General features: G+C 49.9%; 1 protein-coding gene across 4 annotated transcripts in view; it reads left to right on the forward strand.

Moving 5' to 3' along the window:
* The window catches only part of GFPT1 (glutamine--fructose-6-phosphate transaminase 1), a 47,198-nt gene extending 32,222 nt beyond the window's left edge, over positions 1 to 14,976 (forward strand). For 2 of the 4 annotated variants that reach the window (XM_075074480.1, XM_075074482.1), the window contains 5 exons: positions 2 to 116; positions 1,393 to 1,520; positions 2,242 to 2,409; positions 2,739 to 2,900; positions 3,501 to 7,715. In XM_075074480.1, coding sequence (XP_074930581.1) covers positions 2 to 116; positions 1,393 to 1,520; positions 2,242 to 2,409; positions 2,739 to 2,900; positions 3,501 to 3,545 — 618 coding nt within the window. In that variant the 3' untranslated portion in view covers positions 3,546 to 7,715. Of the gene's footprint in view, position 1; positions 117 to 1,392; positions 1,521 to 2,241; positions 2,410 to 2,738; positions 2,901 to 3,500; positions 7,716 to 14,595 lie in introns of those variants that run through there. The other 2 variants (XM_075074479.1, XM_075074481.1) reach the window with 2 other exon arrangements.
* Positions 14,977 to 21,038: the final 6,062 nt, after the last annotated feature.

Raw genomic sequence — 21,038 nt, forward strand, 5'->3', positions numbered from 1 at the left:
GGCCTATACCAGCCAGTTTGTCTCTTTGGTGATGTTCGCTCTGATGATGTGCGACGACAGAATTTCTATGCAGGAAAGGCGCAAGGAAATCATGCGTGGTCTAAAGGGACTGCCAGGTAGGAAACCGCCGCATTTATTGTGTCTTGCCAAGTGAAGCTCAAATAGCACGGATGCACTGCAGCAGTGCCTGAACTTTGCTCTTGAAAGACTGAGGGGATCAGATATGGGCAATGTGGCTTTGGCGATAACTTGCAACTGTGTTCTTCACATGGAAGAACTATGGGCTATTAAAACACCGAGTCCAGTTTTTATGCAAGTTACTGCGTATACTGTGTATATGAAGTATAGAATCGTAGAATCATTAAGGTTGGAAAAGACGTCTATGATAATCAAGTCCAAGCCCCAACCCAACACCCCCAGGCCTCTTAAACCATGTCCCCAAGTGCCACGGCTACATGCTTTTTGAACCCCCCCAGGGATAGTGACTCCCCCACCTCTCTGGGCAGCCTGTGCCAGTGGCTGGCCACTCTGTCAGGAAAAAAAAATTTCCTAATATCCAATCTAAACCTCCCCTGATGCAGCTTGAGGCTGTTTCGTCTCATTCCGTTGTTTGTTACTTGGGAGAAGAGACTAACCCCACCTCACTACAACCTCCTTTCAGGTAGTTGTAGAAAGAGATACAGTCTCCCCTCAGCCTCCTCTTCTCCAGGCTAAACCCCTCCAGCCCCCTCAGCCGCCCCCCAGCACACTTGTGCTCCAGACCCTGCCCCAGCCCCGCTGCCCTTCTCTGGACACGCTCCAGCCCCTCAAGGGTCTTCTTGTCCCGAGGGGCCCAAACCTGAGCCCAGCATTTGAGGTGGGGCCTCCCCAGGGCCGAGCACAGGGGCCCCATCCCTGCCCGGCTCCTGCTGGCCACACCAGTGCTGACACAAGCCCGGGGGCTGGTGGCGTCCTTGGCCACCTGGGCGCTGCTGGCTCATGCCCAGCCGGCTGTCAGCCAGCACCCCCAGGGCCTTCTCCGCCGGGCACTTCCCAGCCCCTCTGCCCCAGGCCTGGGGCGTTGCCTGGGGTTGGTGTGACCCAAGGGCAGGACCCGGCACTTGGCCTTGTTAAACCTCACACAACTGGTCTTGGCCCATCGATGCAGCTTGTCCAGGCCCCTCTGCAGAGCCTTCCTGCCCTTGAGCAGATCGACACTCCCGCCCTACTTGGTGCCATCTGCAAATTGAGCCAGGGTGCACCCGATCCCCTTGCCCAGATCATTGATAAAGATAGTAAATAAGACACAAACTAAAAGTCTGTAACAGTATGTGTAACTGTAAACAGTAAGTATAGTCTGAGAGGCACAGGCATATAAGCACACGCAACTTGAATTCTTCTCTTTCCATCTAGACTTAATTAAAGAAGTGCTGAGTATGGACGATGAGATCCAGAAGCTAGCCACAGAGCTGTACCATCAGAAGTCTGTTCTCATCATGGGACGTGGCTACCATTATGCTACATGTCTTGAGGGAGCTTTGGTAAGAGATTTCTTCACTTGAAGCTGGTTCAAACGCACTTAGCTATGGCTTCCCGCACAGGAACCAACACGTGGCTACAAGTTGTTTTAAAAGCAGCTAACAGCTCTGGTGTGTTGGCTGACATACTGGGTCGGACAGCTAAAACTCACCAGAACGCTGCTGAGCCAGCCACTGAAAGGTACCCGCGTCACAGGACGGCCACAGGCTACAGTGGGTTGCAAGGGTGTATTTTCAGCATTTGCACTTGGAATGCTTTACTGTGACAGGCTGGCCACCCTAATAAAACCAGTTCTTTGGACTGTTGGGGTGGCATTTCCAGGAATGCATCCAAAACCCAGCACGTACTTTCTAAAACCTGTATATTGCAGTTTTTACCTTTGAGGAGATTCCTGTTGTAAGTGCTGGCACCCACTGACGTGCAAATGTGCCCTCTTTGCGTTTGCCTGCCCAGTTCAAGACTACAGTGATAGGTGTGTTGGCTGATGGCAAATCATACGGCCTGGGAGGGGTTTGGCCTTAGAACTGTAAGTGTTGGTGGCCCGCAAGCAGCTCAGCCCAGGTGCACTAGTGGAGCTGGGTTTTCAGGCTGGCATCTTTACTTACAAGATCTGAGGGGAGCCAGAATGCATTTTTACAACGTTACAAAGAAAGTGGAAGAAGCCACACAAAAAAAAATTAAAAGTTTGCCCAAAGCTTTATGAATTATTTTCCCCCCATCTAGAAAATTAAAGAAATTACCTACATGCACTCCGAAGGGATACTGGCGGGTGAGCTGAAGCACGGCCCTCTCGCGCTGGTGGACAAACTCATGCCTGTTATCATGATCATCATGAGAGACCACACCTATGCCAAGTGCCAGAACGCTCTCCAGCAGGTCATTGCACGGCAAGTAAGTACCTGGAAAACCTTACAGTGCGTCAGAAACGTTGCTTCTAATACGAAAGCAGTTTACAGGGCACCCAAGATGTTTGCTTTAGCGTCACTGCCGAGAATGTGAATTCAGTGGATATCGTGGGCATTTCAAGGCAATTTCTGCAGCAGATTGCAGAAGCCTGGTGTGGTTTGTTTACCCCTTAAAACATGCTACAGGGGTGCCCACGGGATGCTAAGCTGTTTTGTTCTAAATTAAGTAAAAAGTTCTTGCTGCTGGGGCTCTGAACAGATGTGAGGAAAGAACCTTCCAGACCTGTGTTTCTTCAACATTTCCCTTTGTTGCAGGGGCGACCTGTCGTGATTTGCGATAAGGAAGACATCGAGACGATTAAGAACAATAAAAGAACAATCAAAGTTCCCCATTCGGTGGACTGTCTGCAGGGGATCCTGAGCGTTATCCCCCTCCAGCTTCTGGCTTTCCATCTTGCAGTTCTCAGAGGATATGATGTAAGTACAGTGTTCCTTCCCTCTGCGCTCGTGGTTGCCGTCTGCAGTCGGGTGATGTTGGAAGTCTGTGGCGGCTGTCTGCGTAATTGCTTGAGCTGCTGGAATGACCAGGTTAGATGGAAGATGTGGCAGTTACAGAAGCTTCTCGTGAACAGAAGTGGAAGGCAGTCTAGTAGACTTGGCCGAGTCTTGTGCAGTTTGAGTTTGGACGTGTCTGCTTTCTGGGACAAGCGTGCAATTTCTGGAGGGCTGGTAGGAAGCTAAGAGGGAGGTGCCAATCCACAGAAGGATGTCTCTGACAAGCAGAGTCTCTCTGTGTTTGTGCTTGATCTTAATACAGACACTGGCCTCTACCTTTTATCATTTGAGCACAGTAACAATGTAGACTAAAGGGACTAACTCCTCAGTTCTCAACAGAGGAGTTGTGACAACTGAGGATTATGGACTTTTTCTGCACCGATTATCCTAAATTAACACAAAAATATGTTCAGTTCTTTTCAATTTAAATGCAGAACGAACGTTCCTCGCATTGCAGTTATACACCAACAAAGAAAGTGTGTAAATACTCACAAGCATGTTCTTTCTCCTCCCTCTCTGCAGGTTGATTTTCCAAGAAATCTGGCCAAGTCCGTAACTGTAGAGTGAAAGATCATCTGAATCATAGGGGCAAAGGGGAATTAAATGAAAGACTCTTTTTGGTACCAAAATAACTTGATTTTAAAGTCCCCTAGGTAAATCTTATTTTGGTAAATTCCATAACATTAGTGATTGTCCAATTGATTCCACATGCTATGTCAATAGCTTTGGGTTTTGTTGAACAATAGACTTCCATGAATATGTTAAATGGTTTTCTTTAAAGATTACTGAGTCTTCTAGGTAAGGGGCCCTCCACTTTACTTTAATGCCATTGTTTTTTAGCCAGTGTGGCTCATTCCAATCCTTGATGAGAACCCATTGAATGAATGACCTGTCATGCTCTCAGGCAGTGAAGCAGGATACCAGAATATACAACTGGAACAAGAGCTGTTACTGGGCACGTCCGTGCAAAAATTTTAACATTGAAAGAAACTGTAAACAAGCATTTGGGGTCAATTTCTGCCTCGTGTACTAAAGGGAATTCAGCTGACCTGTCACGACCTCCTAATTTTTAGGTGCACGGTAAATGTGCTAAGAAAATGTTGCTTCAGAAGGATTTTATCTATGCCAAATACCTAGCAAGTGACAATCTCCTAGACTTGGTGGACCACAACACACTGTGTAACACCAGCATATACCTGTAGTTGTGCCCGTGAAGACAGTGGAACTCACGCCTTCGAGTGTAAATGGAAGCAGTGTCTGACTCGGTGTGGATGCTTACCCAAGTGGGGGAAGAGAGAGGAATAAGAACAGTGCTCAGTTTGTGCCAGTCTCTTGTTGCTGCTGCTGTTTGGTTTTTTGTTCGGTTTTGTTTCATTTTTAAATTAGTAGAAGCCTTCCCGTACTGAGGATTTTTCCCCTTGAGCTGAGCACCGTGGCACTAAACCCACGTGGTAAGCAGCCAGCTTTACGTGGCTGCAGGTCACTTACTAGTCTGAATGTGTAGAAGAAAGTGTCTGCCTTGTATCTCTCCAGCAGGGAGACGGCACTAAAGCTCCCTTAATGAATGTGTGGGTTCTGGTTATTTAGGAGCAGTTCGTGTGTGCCTGCTTATGTTCGTGTGTCAAATTCAGCTGGTTTAAATTGGAGGGGATAAAAAGAGGTCAATAGACAAAACAGAAATATATACTGTGGTAACAGTTGTATAACAAGCTTGCAGAGAATCAGAAATTATGCCTTCAAGACTTGACACTGACTTTTTCACACTCATTAAAGAGCAGTTAGCTTTGTATTTTCTGATGCAGGAAGGTGAATCTCCTACCAGCCTGGTGGGTTTTGAATAAGCTTTACGTGCGCACCCTAAAAAGACAGACACTACAGGCGTGAAGTAACGCTTGCCAAGTGCTGGTGACTATTCCAGGCCGCTTACTTCCCCCGAAGAATCACAACCAAAGGCCGTGCCTGGGGACTTGAAGCCCAGCTCCCGTGCCCAGGGTGCTGGGCTGCGGCTGGGCAGCAGCAGTGCAGGCTGACTCGCGCAACGGAAGGCGGCTGCTCAGACCGAGGCGTTTCCAAGCACCGGGTCTGTAGCAATTCTACTTTATGTAAAACTACAGTAACTATTTAACATCAATTCAGTATCAGCTCAAGGCTTAGTTTTATTATGAAATGCTGCGTCCCTGGAAACAGCGTCATGAAACCCATATATGTATGTTTAATACATCATACTCAGACTATTATTTTATGAACACATTGTGCTGCCAGTGTCTGTTTAAGAACAAAGTGGTAAATACTGCATTTTAGTTCTACAGCGTTTGCTTTTGAGGCACCGACTCTTAATAGTTACATGCCTCTGCCTAAACATGACCAGTGGAGTTCTCTGCTTCATTTGAAGACGATACTTATCCTTAAAGGAAAAAGAACACGTGTTCAATGCTAAAAATGTTAAGACAGTTGTTCTTCCTCCTCCTCTTCCTCCCACTCAGCTTGTTTAAGAAACTGCAAACCTTTCACGTGGAGGGCTGGAACCAAGGCAGGGCTCCTCCCTGTACCCCCCCCCGGCAGAGGACACAAGGACTTGCAGGATCCCATCCTATGTTCTCCTTAGCACGGGCTGTCATGTGGAGGAACCCTGCAAGAGAATTATTTTAAGATCTTTTTCTCCTATTCCACTTGGAGGAAAAGCCGCAAGCGTTGTGTTTATCTAGCCTTGTACAGGTGATTGTGCGCTAGCTTCCTGAGTCTCCTGGCGAGCAGGATGGTAGCCAGCCCTGTTAAAATACAAGTTGCTATTCCGTAAAAGTTTGATAATGCTGGCTGTTAAATATTTATGAAAGAGGACCAAAGAACAGGAGGCTAAGTTAGAAATGTCAGTCTGACACTCTCACGTCGGGTGTAACTGTACAGATATTGCTGAGCTATTTGGGTTTATGCCGTGATAGACAAATCCTTGTTCCTAATTTAAGGCGTTAAAGCTCATGCCAGATCTTTCATTGTCAGAAGTAGAGGTTGTCTTCACCCCCTGCGCTCTGCAAGTTGCCAGCAAACTGCCTGAAGTGTATAAAACCCTGCCTGCCAAAACAGAGGTTTAGTCGCTACTTGCAACTAGGCTGTCGGACGTTGTAGTGCTGTGTATCAAAGAACGCTGTGGAGCACGCTTGCTATGAAGAATTTCTCTGGGGAGCATGGCAGGGAATCCGTTGAGCATCTCGTCGTTAATTGCCATGCCTGTGTGAAGTGAGAATGTATAAAGGACTCTTCTTAGCTTTCCTTACCTCATTTTGTCTAGATGTGTTGCATTTTGATGAACAGATGATGTTTCTCTTTTCCTTAGAAACCTTTTAGAATGTCTTGTGATATTTATTAACAGCCAGTCAGTCTTCTGCTCTCCAAAATGAATGTTTTGCTTACTGAGCCAGTAAAAATTCCCTCCTTCCTAATTGAGGTGTTTAAAAATTCAGTAGCCCTGTCTCTAAAATTGAGCCACAGGTAAATACAGACAAAGGCCTTTGCCGTTTGGAATAGCAGCTGCCTGTTACCGCATACGTCTGTCAGAATTTAGTTTGATTTAAGTAACTGTTTCCCTTATCTATGTCTACAGAGGCTTAAAGGGAAGCACACACCTGTAGGTCTTAGGGTTCTTTAATTACTGGTGACCAAAGAACTTCAGGCTCAGCACGTGTTGTTCCTGCCTAACAGATCTCAGACAAATGCCACACCCCAGTAAGGTTATTCCACCCACAGTAGGAAATTAAGTTGTACATGGGCTATACTGCTGTCAGAAAGGTTTTCCCTCCTAGCTCCACTGAAGAAAGGCTACAGACTGTTCTTTCCCCAGTTTCTCCGATGGGTAGGTACTCTCTGTGTTGCATATTCTTATAAAGAGCCCAAACCAGTGTTAGGGCCGCCGTGTCCTCGTACGGTGCAACAATGACATGGCAAATGCCATCTCTTTTAGCTTGGCCTTAGGTGCCTCGGAGGTAATCGCCCCACTCACACGGGGATGCCCTTCTAGCCAGAGCGCTGCCTTGACACCTGCATTTGGGAGGCCTCAACCCCTCTGTGCTGAAAGACTGTTTCCAAGTCCATTGGCCATGCCACGACGCATAATCATGCTCAGTTAGGAGCCTTAAGACTAGCCTAGACACACAGACGTTACAGTCTGCAGCTTAACCAAACCTAACAGCATAAGACTGACCAGCCCATGAGTGCAAAATCAGGCTCTCCTCTCCAGCTGGCCCTAGCAGCCCTTGACGCCACAAGTAGGTGCCTGGCGGCAGCGTGTCAAACAGAGGGAGGGAGGGACTGAAAGCCGGTGCTTGAAGTAGCATGTCAGTGTTTAGCTGTGGCTAATTTTAGATCCTCCCTGAATGTACCAAACTTGCCTCAAAGCATGGAGTCCCTTCTCTACATCAGAACCAGGAAGAAGAAACAAAGAAGTATTTGGTTTGAATTAAAAGGAAGAACTATTTGCCTTCAATCCAGTTTATGTAAATAGACATTTGAAGTGGCAAATACCCCCATTTCTTCCCTTCTCGATCTATTTGCCTCTGCTTGTACATACCCAGCTGGCTTGGTTTGTGGGGACCAGTCTGTAGCTTGTTTCCTGTTGTGTGCTGTACGCAGAAGATGTCTTACTTTTGTCTGTAGTGTTTTATAATTTGGGTTTTGTCTTTTTGCTTACTTTTTTGTATCTCACCCTTTGAATAAAATCAAGTGCCCTACATTAAACAAACGGAATTGCTGGTCTTTAGTTAAAGCCATTTCAGAATAGGTGACCCCTGTGACAGTTAAGGGCAGTATGTACAATGCAGACAAACGCAGGGCTTAACTCACCTCCCCAGCCAGGCTTTTTTCAGGTGGATAGAATAGATTTCAGCTGCCTTTTCCTAACCAAGAGAAAGCCCATAAAGTACCCTTAAGGCAGAACAGTCGGTATTACCTTGTGTACCTTAATTCTCATTTAACCACCACCTCTATGTTACCAGGTGAGCCAAAATTGCAGTCAGCACAGCCCATACACGCCCCATCCTTAGTGAATATTATTTAGGGTTTTTTTTTTTTGAGAAACCTGTCTGGGTGATGTCCAGGCAGGCTGCTTTGCAAAGGCGGCGGCAGCGGACTACGGCACAGATGCTGAGATAGTACAGTTACGTGCACATTCTTGTGAGACAACAGCTGGGGGCTTGAAGATTGTTCACGTCTAAAAAATGCCTGGGTAACTGTCAGCGAAACCCACAATGACAAAAGACTGTCTGAAATTCCACCCCCTCCTCCAGTCAGAGCCATTCATGGATTAATTTCCTCAGGGACCTTCACCTCTTCAGGGGAAGCATCATTTATTTTCCTAGATAAAGCGAGCAGCTTGGACTTGCCCTTCTCACAAATACCTTTCCTATAGGAGTACCAGTATTAAAAGGTCACAAGGCTACCTTTTAAGGCTTTATTGCCTTGAAACAATGCACGCGTTCTTAGCAGCACAATAAAAGCCTGTGCCTACGCAGATGTTGGGAGCAAGACAGCCCGCTTTTGCTTGCTCAGATCTGCAAAAATAAACAGCAGGTCTAGCGTCAAGTACAGTCATAAAGAAAAATGGGTCAAACAGTGCAACGCATTAGGCTCCCCTTGTCATAGCTGCCGGTCACAGCTGCGCAGGACGCCGAGGGAGCCGGGGCTGTCACAGCGGACCAGCACGGGATGCTGGCTGCGTGCAGAACCGTCCCAAAGCGGCTCCAGGGCTGCACCGCCCTCGGGGTCTCGCGCGTCGCACAAGGCAGCCGGTCTCAGGCTCTGCGCCGCGAAGCGGAGGGTTGAGGCTCGCGTCAGCTGCTGGCTGCAGCTGGGGCTGGCTGCAGGTTCAGGCACAGCGCGGAGGGCACCCGTGGCGTTACTCCAGCCCAAGTACTACACGCTGAAGCGTAAGGGAGCCATATCATCACACAAGACACGGCCAGGGTGCTCATGTCTCCATCTGGGCCATCTACGTGCACACATTATACAGCACATTTAATTTAAGCTAATGAAGACAGCCGTGAGAAGACAAACGGCCACATCCAGGGTCCTTAGCAAGTTGGTCCAGCGCTCTGGGTGCAAGAAAGCCATTTCCTTAAATTCTGATGGGGGTAAAAGCAGTAAGACAAAGGGCAAAGGACCTGCAGGCCTGTGCACAGAAACGCTTCAGTCCCACATGAAGTTCCTCTCATACAATATGACATTTGAAGATAAATAAGCTCCCAGAAGCTAAATGAGATTTACAGAAGGGCACAAGCATTTGGCTTGAATAAATTATAATAGCTCGCCTGCTCCAAAGCGTTCCTAGGCCCCTCTAGAGCAACCTGCTTCCTGACATTTACCCTTCACACCCTTCCACAGTGTGTGGGCCTTCAGCGCTGAGCCTCAAGCTGCTGTCTATACACATACATGCAAGTTTCTTTAATTTACCTCCATTTACCTTTTCTGCTCTAAAGCAGCGATCGCCCTTGCTTGCAGAGGTACTGTGCATAGCCAAGACCCTGGAAATGGTGGTTATTCAACAACCTATTCTCCTCTTGCTCTCTGGTGAACTGGTTTTCACCAACACAGAGCACGCCTGTAGCCCTGGACAATAACTGGTTGCACAGAAAGCACCCGTGTAGCACCTGGGATCAGAGAAATCCCACCTGCCCCTGCAATAAAAGCCAGTTCTCAGGTCACTGTAAGAGGCTCGGTGGGGAAGCAGCAGTCCATAGGGTACGCTGTGGGGAATTCTTGCCCCAGACCCCTTTTTGGACACAAGTCCAGAAAGAAACCAGTACACAGCAACATTTTTGCTGGACATAGGCAGAACAAGGAGGGGATGTTTTGCCTGTAAAACTGACTCCCTGCTCCCAGGTGCTACATCCCAGAAACATTGACTAGCAGCAGAGCCACCCTTACACGTTAGCCCGATCTGTGGCCCCAGGCAGGCTGGTGTTCACAGACAGCACTTCTTGGGCTGTGAAAAGTGACCCTTCCTTATACCACCTCAGAAAGCAGTAAAAGCTATTTTTCTAATTTTTTCCCCCTAAGAAAGCAGACAAACACACTCAGCGCGATGGTGTGAAGATACACAAAGTGACCAAGCTTTGTCCAGCGACCGGCAGTAGAGCACGCCACGCATTCAGGGCAGCACACCGTTACCGAGTGGATGGCCTGCCCTGGTGAGCTGCACGCCCCGAGATGCTGATGGTTTCACCAGCCCCGCAGCATCACCGCGCAGCGCCCTAGCAGCACCCCTTGGCATTCAGAGCATTAATGAGGAGGATTTAAGGGCCTTAGCTTCAGTGACAGCTAAAAACCACTATACAGGGATGGAAATTCACCTCAGTGGAGCATCCTGGCCAGTTCCACTGCTGAGTAGCTGCCTTCCCTGTTGCCCACACCCCCTCTTTGCTGGGCTGCTCTTCCAGCATCTCCTTGCAGCTATCACATCTATTTGTGGCTCACCACACTTCCAGCTCCTACAGCTTGCCATGTCCAAAAGCAACATGCTGCAACAGCTCGACTTCATGTCCCATCTCTGCTACATCTCCCTGTGCAACCTCTGCCCACGCTGCCCCTGAGGCCACCCCAACATTCCCATCAGAGCACTAACGGCACCCAGGAGCCCACGTTGCTCTGCACAGCCTTCTGCATTTTGTTTGTCAGAGAGAACATCGCTGTCCTTTCCCAAAGCAGCGAGAAGGCAAATCCTACGGTACTGCTTTAGTGGCACAGGCAAACGCACAGAGAGGGAGGCTGCAGAGACAGCCGAGATCAGCCACTGCCATCGGAGGGACAGCCTGTGCCTGCGCTTGGACAACCCGGCTTCCTTCAGTGCCAGCTTGGACATGAAAACAGGGTTTCTGAACTACTGCAAGCCTGACCCAAAAGCTGACCTGTGTGCTTAAAAAGAGGCTATTTCTGACCTATCTCTATGCACATATCAGCTGATTGGAATCCATCGCAGGCATTTGAAAACACAAAGAAGAAGAAAAAGCAAGCTGACTTGCCAGGATGGTCCATTCACTGCTGAAGAGGTTATCCAGCCTAAGAGAAATGTCAGACCCACAAATCAGACTTGACGGGATTCCTTCCCCCCTCCTCAGTCTCATTCTTTATTGTTTAGGTCAAATAAAATATGTTCCCATGGTCCTTACAAATTCCTATGGAAACAAGTTTAAACAAACAAGCTGCTAGCCTGCGTCTGGACAGCACGCAGCAGCACTGCCTTAGCACAGGATCCTAAAAGCGGCGGTGAGCCCAGACACACTGCACACACTCACAATACCACCACAGCTCGGAGCTAAGAGCCGATTAGGTTCCCAAGGGCTCCCGTGCATCACGAGAAACATTCATACCATGTGCAGGACGGGTGGCAGCACAGCGGGCCCGGCCAGCTTATTCTGGGCAGTAGGAGGCCACCCAAAAACATTATTAAGCAGAAAATTGCCCTGCACAGCAAACGCCGCGCCTCGGCTGTACCAGAGTGATGCTGCAGCTCCTGCTAAGGGGAACACCCAGCGAACCTGCATGGGATACGGCTAAAACCTCCCTGCTCCTCTCATTTCTGTCTCTGCCTGGAATTAACCTACTCTAGGTGAGAGCGTGTGTCCAGGGGCAGGGCTGGAGCCCTGCTGGGCATGGCACACAGGAGTGCTGCGGAGGATGGCACGCTCCAGCAGCCTCTGCTTCAGTGGCTCCACACACACCAGTGAGTCGTTGCTAGGAAGGAGACGCCGCCTCTCCTCCCGTTGATGCCAGCTGCCGCTTGAACAAGCCTTCCTCAAGCTCACAAGCGGGCGCTTTCTAGCACCCAGTACTGGGCAAGGCGCTGCCTGCCCGCACGGCATGACTCACGTCGTATTGGCAAACCCGGAGGACGTGCCTGGGAGTTGGTTTCACAACCAAAGCCACCCTTCAGGGCTATCAGCATATGGCCACCACACACCCGCCCCGGGAAAACCCAGCTCCAGCACTTGCAGCCCCACCGTGAGACCAGCGCAAGAGCACTACCAGAACAGACAGCAGGGCCCCTGTGGTCACCCACCAGACCGCCCTGCTATAAACTGGGGCAGGGACTCACATTCCTTCTCACTTTTTTTTGCAGCATCTCCATCCTCAGGAAGACTGGACTTTCCAAGCCCAAACAGAAACACCACTGAAAATTAAACTTCTCTTCTATCCAAACAGCCCCAACTGGTGCACTGGGGAAAACTCAAGACACGCATGCTCCATGCCAAGGCAGGGCGTTCACATTCAGTGCGTGGCCTCCTGGTAACGCGACATCAGGCCGGTGCTACCAGCATCGCCAGGTGGAATTGAGGGGCATTTCAGAGCTGCACAAAGCTGGGAGTTACACACGCAGGAAAAATTCCCACTGAACCACACTGCAAGGAGTCACAGGTTTCGGTGACCCAGTGAACGCATATTACAGCCCTCGCTGATGATGCTGCTAAAGAAGAATGGCAGACCTCATCCCCCTCCTCTCCGCAGGCCGGACCTGAGCCTACAGAACAGCCACGTCCTCCCCCTTAGTGTAACTGGCAGACAGCCTTCAGGAAGGGCTCACGACAAGGCTTAAAACATGGGATGAGTCAATTGCCTTGAGGGCTGTCCCTGCAGGACCACATCCAAGCAAGGCAGGGGGCAAGTGGGTCTTGAGGCCAACATGAGCTAACCCAGAAAGGCCCCTGCTTGCAAGCGGAGCAGCTGGGGTAGGATGCAATTTTTGCTGCAGGGGTTAGGACACAAGAGCTGGGGTAGGGATCATCAGGGACTGAAGTAATCTGCTGCTATTCCCCCTCCAGGTGTTACCAGCCAGCAGCAAGGGTTGTCACTGTCCTAAGCTTCATCTTGGGCTTCACTAGCCTCGCTGGGAGGGGGCAGGAATGGGTTCAGGGAGCACCCGCAGGCTGGGTCTCACCCTGGTGAAGCCGCAGGACAGTTACCTCCTGAAAGGGGAAGGAGGCAGAGGCCTGGGGGCAATCATCCCTCCTCCAGGCAGTGCTGGATCCAGAAAAGGACATCTGTCCTCTCCTAATCCTGTCCTAATCTAGAGCTGAAGGTTATTGTTCAGTCACCAGATGCCACTTAGTGCAGTGTAAGGAAGGCACAGCTCCTGGTGAGCTGGCAAGACAAAGCGAGAGCTCAAACCTGCTCCTAAACCTGTTGCAGCTTAAAATCAGTCACATCTCTCTAAGTGTTCTGTCTCATCACTTCACCCCTCCCGTTTGGGTTACCACGTGTCCAAGTGGTACCGTGGCCAATGCCTACACGGAAAAGCAATAAAGCAAGTAATTTATTTGTAGTTGTCTTCAATTTAATGCACCAACTGGATGTGACCAGCTCGTTTGTAGCAGGCCAGCAGCCAGGGGGTTGTGGATAACTGCAGATACACTGGTCACAGCTCCGAGAAAAACTGTTCTTGAGTAGATGTGGGTGGTTGGTATGAGCACAGGAAAAAGAAGGAGAAAAAAAAAAAAAAAAAAAAAAAAAAAAGAGAGAGAGAGAACTGCAGCAAGACCTGGGCTATAACACTGTGGAAACACCAGCTAAGAAACACTTTCCTCATCAGTACGAACAAGCAAGAAAACAGTCAGCTGGGACAAGGGCTCACCAGCCTGGGAATACTGGTGTCTCTGACATTTTCTGGTTGTTTCAGTGACTACGGAAAGCACTATGTAAGGTCCTGTTCCAAAGGAAATATCTGCTGTTATTCTATGGCCGGAAAAAGTAGACGAAGAACTACAGCTGCTGCAAAGACCACGTAGCCTATGTGGATGCTGCTTCCCAGAATGGAAACAGGTAGAAAAGCCCAAAGCGAGGGATCCTGCGCGACCCGCAGGCAGTTTCGAAGCAGCGCCCAGCCTGGCCCAGAGCCTGTAGCTGACACTGCTAATGACGCTGGCAGTGATTCCCCCGGATGGGTTTGGGAGTTCTCACTCCAGGTTGTTGGTCCCTTCGGAGCCACAGCTTTACCAGAGGCCCAGTGCAAAGTTGTTTCAACAGAGAAACAGCAGCCAACACCAGACCAGTGCTGGACTTGCAGCAAATGACCCAGTTTCCAGCCCGCCCAGTGTGTTTCAAGAGTAACTGCATCTCAGTGTCCCAAAACTACAGTCACTGGATCAAAAACACCCAACTCCCCCCTAGGGCTGCACGGCTGTTTGCAAACCCCCACCGGGATCCCAAAGGTGCGGAGGAGGTAGCATTAGCCTCCCCAGCATTAACAGATAGGCAAGAAAGAGAAGTGGAGCTATGCTGCATCACATGTCCTTTGGGAGCAAGGATTAATCCCCCCCATCATGCCGAGTTTTCCTGTAGTAGCTCAGTTACAGCGAGTAATCCCATCAAGCCTGGGTTGTTATCCTGCATGCACAAATTCCTCCTTTGTCTAAGCCCAGAGCTAACACTGCAGAAAGCAGATACCCTTATCTCCAGGGTTTTTCAAACCCCGCACTACTTTTTCTGCGGCCGACAGGGCTGAACCACCAGCCGCCCGCGGTGGTGCCCCCGTTTCTGGGTGCCGATCGGCACTCCTCACTGCAGCCGGAGTCAAAGCACGGCTGCACCTCCCCGCTCACGCGGCTGTTCTTTTCACGGCTGCCTGTCCTTTTTGCAGGTGGACCGCATTGCCGCCTCCAGAGACTGAACGCCATCGCCGCTGCGTGAGCAACTCGCCTCCCGTGCAGCTGTCCAAGAGCCTCGAGGAGGAGTGGGGGGAGAGCTGCAGGCAGCCACATCGCCATCCCCGGGCTGCCACCTTCTCTGCCCACACCCGAGGGCCCTCTGCGGCAGCAACGAGCCTCAGCCCGATCCTGCCTGCTCCGCGCAGCCCCAGATTTGAGTGTTTTGCACTAAGGCATAGAAAACCCCCCTAGATGAGTGACAGTCACAGATTACTCTACTTGCTGGTTGCATTTCGCGCTGCAGTTCTTTCCTTGTTCTTAGGTTTTAAATAATAAAAGTCTCCAAAGATGTCTTGATTTTTAAAGCAAATGCCAAAAGCAGAACATTCTCTTTTGGAGATGCCAGTTCATCTTTTCTTGGACCGCTTCTTGGCTTTTGCAGACCAAGAAACAAAGCCAAGTTCATTACTTCCCACACCCCACCCCGCCCCCAGCTCCCTCTTCTTTCCCTGTTCAATGACAGTTTTGATGGCTTAAGTCTGTGTTGCTTTGACTTGAACTTCTGGCCTGCAAGCTAGTACGGTGCGGATGCATCTTTTACAGTCAGAAGGTTGGACCTGGCGTCCTTGTGATGGTTTTGTCACAGGAGCCTGGCTGGACAGCCCTGAATCTCACTTTGTACGCTTAACACACCAGTCCCATGCAGACAAGAACAGCTAGCCAAAAAAACCCAAATAAAACACAAAAACCTGCTGAAATGTCTATGGCAAGCTCCTGGGAGCAGAGAAAAACCATCACCTTCCTTATGATTAGATTAGAAAACTACAAAACCAGCATGAGACTCAGAGGAGCAGTGGGTTGGTGTTAACAGCGCGGGGCTGGGATGTCAAGAAACGCCCCTTGGCCCAGTGGGGAACATTGCTTACAGTGACCATCGCCACGACAGGCTGAGGACACAGCTAGGAAGAAGTGAGGGGTCTGACTTGCAGAGGCATAAAGCTCCCACTGCTATAAACCCGGGTTATGAATTCCTGAAGGTAGCAAGCACCAAGCCAGCCAGAATAACCCCAGATCCCACTTGGTCCCTGGTCACAGGTCGGAGATCATCATCAGCCAGTTATTACCCCAGAAACAACCAGGGCTCACCCAGACTATGTAGCTGTGACAGCTACCAGCATCTTGCACGCGCAGGGCTCACACGGGTGCCGTACAGCACTGATACTCTTCCGCAAAGCGCTCTGAGCTTTGATAACGCAGTTCTCAGCGAGGACGTGAAGGAGGGGTTGGTGTGACACGTGGCAGTAGTTGAGGCTGGGTTATACAACTACAAGATTTTGAAGGCAGAAAGTTTGGGAGCTCTCATTTGCCTCCCTCTGCTCACAGCTTTTTGGAGTGAAAGATCAAGCTTTTCTGGTTTTAAACAGAGCCCAGGATGCTCAGTCCTGGGCACCAAAGCTTCAACAGACCTGCAATAACACCATGAGACACATGGTGGGTGGGTGGCAAGGTTGTGCCCGAGGCTGTCCGCAGACCTACACAGGACCTGCCACCACCCCAGAGCACCTGCAATCCCTTGACAACAGATTTACCAGGGTCCCCGTTTTCCTCGGGGCACCAAAGCACAGAGCGCACAGCCTGCCTGCCGGTCCTGCGGCACGCTCGGCTGTGCGAAGTCCAGCAACACCAGTGCTCTGGGGAGTATGGAAAACCCCTGGCACATGGGCTGTTGAAGTTATAAATCAGTCCTGATCTCAATTCAATCAATATGACCTAGAATGTGGGGAAAAAACCCCACTAAAATACAACAAAAGAACACCCCAAAATACTGTTTGTAGTGTTTAAGCTAACTGGGATCATTTTGGCTGGCCTGGGCTAGGAACTGCACAGGCAGTGGTGCCTCCACATCAAGGGCACATGATAAAATTAAAAGACGTGCAGACAAAGCTCATTCTTTAGCAGAGGGCAGCCTGTCGCAAACAGGAGGAAGTATTAATTACAGCAGCACTGCAGAGGTAAATCTGCTGAAGGCAGGGGATGAGTTTTCTGCCTGACTCATAACACCAATTTGTGCAGGCACCCAGCGGCAGCGCAGATGCTTAGGGGCTGATGTCAGGCACTGCAGTACGGGGGAGATCTTTCCAGTAGCTTCAGCAAGCTTTGGATCAGGCTGGGCAGGGGGGATGCAGGACTGGAAGAGATCTCGTGCCTCGAAGCCCGGGTCACCATACCACCTATCCCCACCCTCAAACCAAACCAGGCCAGTAAGCTCCTGCTTGGCCGCTGTTCCACGGCAGCCCTTTTCCTGCCATCTGAACAAGAGCGTGGCTGCTGTTTGCCAGAACCACATTTTAGGATAATGAAGGACAGTTGTGTGCATGTGAAAGTAAATCTGCCCTCTCCTCCTTGCACTGTGTTCAAGCGCCTCGTGCACAGGCCTAAATAAAGGAGCTGACTGCACCCTGCGTACTTGCATCGGTCACCGTTGCACAAGACGCTTACTCACAGGCACCACGGATCTAGTACAAATCTGTTCCTCTGATTGAAACACATTTTAAAAAATGCATATAGAACAAAAACATTTCCAGATTGTACCAGCCTAAATTAGACTGACAAAGCAAAGCTGGAAAAACCCTTGATGCTACCCCACAGAACTGAAGCACCCACAGTGCAGGAGGCTGCTTGAATCCCTCCTGCTCCAGTCTGTCCGCGGCTGAACAGCACAACCAGCACATCCACTCCTGCTGCAAACCTCTGCCGCTGCGCAAGAAATTGCTACTTGAGAGAACATCCCCTCTTCTTCATGGCCTGAAGATACTCTAAACTCCTCCAACAGCCCGAATATGTCTCGTCTTCCCTGGAGCATGGGAAGCAACAGTGAAATCCTGCAGGTTTTATGCATTAGGAAACTGCAGCATTTTGAACTTGCCAGCACTCATAGTGTCCCACCCCCAGCTGCAAACCCTTCCGAGGGAGGGGTGAGTGTGGGAATGGATTTCAGCACAGCTCATCTCTTTCACGTCTTTTCTTCTAGAGAAAGGGAGGTGGAGGGGAAAAAAAAGGAAAAAATAAAAGCCCAACCAGCATCCTGAGCTTCCAGTGATTTGTCAGTGAGCTGTCTGCAGACAGACAGACGCACATCACCATTGCAAACGAGTCCTGCCTGCCTGCCTCCCCAGTAGAGTTAGCTGTGATTAAGTCATATTCCAACAACGGCAGAGAGGGAGGAAAAAAGAAGTCCGTAGGGAAGAGGATTAAACGGGAGTGGCGAGAGGCACGGCCTGTTTGCCGCTCCCTGGTGCGGTTTCTGTCCCCTCCTACAGCAGCCTAGGGCAGGCCTTTCTTGCCACAGGGCCAGGTACCTGCTGGGAGCCGGGCCAGTCCCCCCCTTGCCACAGACCCCTCTCCTGATGGTGAAATCCCTCTCACCGAGGTCTGTGCAAGCTCAGCTCAGCTGCAAGCCCAGAAGGAGTTGCCATTACTGAATCCACATGGCGTATGCGGGTTCCTCTGCACAAGGTGGGAGCGCAGGAGAAGGAACATCCTCGCACAGTTCTCTACAGCCTTCCCCTTACAGGCAAGGTCATCTGCACACAAACACGCCGCCTGCAATATGGACAATCCAAGTGAACTTAAAAACAATTTTGTGTTTGTTTCAGCTTAGAATTTTTTAAGAGGATCACACTAAACTTATTTCGTTCCCGAACTGATTTCAATCGCTGGCAGGGATGAACCAAGGACCAGACCATTTAGGGTGGCAGCGAAGTTCCCATCCCCATTGCAGGGGAAGCACACCATTGCATGACACAGAGTTGTCCCCAGTTGTCACTGGCCTAACTGGTGGGGGGAACCATGCAGAGAAACTATCTCACAGCCCCCAGCCATAAGCACCCATCAGATGAGTCGTCTAGAGGAGGAATCCATAAGGCTGTATGAAAATTACTTGGCTTTGCCAAGCCTGACATGTTTTAGACATGTGCATTAGAGCCTACAGTAACATTTGTCAGTGTAAAAAAATACATTCAACCTTAAAAAGGCCTCTAATAAAAGGAAGAAAAAAGAAAAAGTAGTTTCTTTTTCATTTTTCGCCAAACCACAGTTTTCAGTAAATATTCTTTTTCAGATAAATAATTTGTTGTTGTTGTTTTTAAACAAATAAAGCTCGCTTGTTAAAGCCCAAATCCGAATTACTTTTTAGGGAAATGAAAACATTTCCCTTCGGCTTTTCATCAGCATTCCCCTCCCCGCTAAATACTGCAGTAAACACAGATGAGAAAAGATCTCCATAAAAAAAATCCTGCCTCTGTGCAGACAGCTCTGCACTGCAAACATCAGCGGTCGCCGCCAGTGGGTTGTGCAGCTCCGCGTCGTGCCCTCACCCCCACCGAATCGCCACCCCACCTCCTGCACACAGCCCCGGCTCAGCACCGACCCACGGAGCCAGGGCAGGCTCGGCTGCCTCCGTGGCAGTCCCACGCGGCGATGCGTTCAAACTGGTTTCCCACCACCCCACCTTCAGAGCCGTTCTGCTGCTGGTGCTCTGGGGCGTCGGGGTCTGCAGCGCGTGGTTCTTTCTCTAAACCTGGACTCGCATGTTCTCGTGACCTTTGCCTGCCGGCACTGAAGCATGAAAAGACCCCGTAAGCTAGTGGGCTCCCTACCTACCATTCTGATTGAGATCTGCGTTTATCCTACTGAATCAATGGATTCACTGGCACATTTCCAGCAGTTCGTGCCTTCTTTTTTGTTTCTCACATTCTGGTCTGTTTCTTATTTATTTAATTTTATGTTGTGGGAATGTAAAAATGTGCCACAGTGGATTAGGCCAGTGGCCTGGGTGGTCCAACACTTGGCCTCAGCTGGTGTCTGTTTCAGCCAAATTGTTTCAGTACGAAATCATCCTGAAGAGGTATAAAGCAAAGGCCAAATCCTACAGTCCTTATTCAGGCAAACACCCCTGCAGCCCAGCGAGGGGCAGGATGCCCCAGCACTCGCATCACTGGCAGCCTTCTCCAGACACAAATCCCTTCCCCTCTTCGGCTCACTGCAACGCCGACACCTCCGTCAGCAGGGAACAAACTACCTCTGCAGCCAGGAGGCGTGTAACGCTGCCCGTTCCAGAGATGGGGATGCACCCAGCAAGCCAACAGGAAAATCTGTGCTGGAAGAAGGCACATACGATGACACAGGACCCCTCAGATTTATGCCACCCAGCCACGGAGGAGTACTTAGCCCTAAAACTAATCTTAGCTTTCCTAAGGCTACAGGAACATATGTGTGATGATACTGTATTCTGCTGCACTGCAACAGAAAGCAGGGATCTGCAAATACATCTCCCACCGGGGTGAGGCAGGGACAGGGCACAGCGCAGCCTGGGTGGAGCCCCTCTGTCTTTCCCTGCTGCTCTTTGACTGTCTACACAGCACAAACTCTCTCACCAGAGGTCAACAGCCACCCATTGCTGCAAGAGCAGGGGAGAAACACTAGGCGTAAAACTGCTCTGCTGCTGCTTACAACCTGCTCACAGCAGCTCCCTTGTAAAAGATGGATGGCACAAAGCAAACGTGGCATTTCTCTGGCATTCCCACGTGTGCTTCTCGTGGCTGGCTGGTATATGACACATGAGGCCCGTCTGTTTTATGAGGAAGTTTGTTATTGAAGGCCAGGCTTGGAAGGCTTGAAGCATGGCTATGGAGTCACAGCTGGAACAGGCATGAAATCAATATATCTGGAGACAAAGGGAATCTTTTGCCAAGAGAAAAATCAGAAGTTGCTTTGCAAGGGGAGCCAGATTCCTTTCTAAGGCATCCTATAGATCAAGGCCTAAATCCTGGAGCGCTTGTCTTGGCCCAAGTCCTACTGTACCAACTTCCCAAATATACACCAATGCTACCTGGAGGACAAGCAGCACTTCTGCAAAGCTCCAAGTGCTGCTGCGGCCTCTCCTACCCCCACTGCAAGAGGAAACAACATGCCCGTGGCCTGCAATGGTACAGGGTGAAATGAAACTCAGGTCCGTTACATACGCACGCATTGAGATACGTTTGCGCCATCAATTTACACCATGTCCCAGACTAATTAGAAGTTCGGGGAGGTTTCATGGTTTGCAGAGGAACTTGAGATCATAGGATACAGTTACTAATGCTGGTCCCATTTCCGAGATGGTTCTCGAGAACATCCGAGACGATTTTGGCTTTGGGGAGAAAACCCAAGCCCTCGCTCCCCTTTAACATTTGCCTTTCATTTGTTCCCGCATGTCAGACAGCACAGCCCTGCACAGGGAACTCCTTTGCCTGCTTGGCCTTTGCACAGAAACAAGACGGGATGGGGTACTGATAGCATCCAGTCACGATTCGCAGCCAGAGCAGGGCTTTCTTAGTCACTATCTCTGATATCTCCCATTTATAATGGGCACTCTTTCAAACCTTGCCAATTTGGC

The sequence above is a fragment of the Phalacrocorax aristotelis genome, chromosome 24 (genome assembly GCF_949628215.1).
Source record: "Phalacrocorax aristotelis chromosome 24, bGulAri2.1, whole genome shotgun sequence".
NCBI classification, from domain to species: Eukaryota; Metazoa; Chordata; class Aves; order Suliformes; family Phalacrocoracidae; genus Phalacrocorax; species Phalacrocorax aristotelis.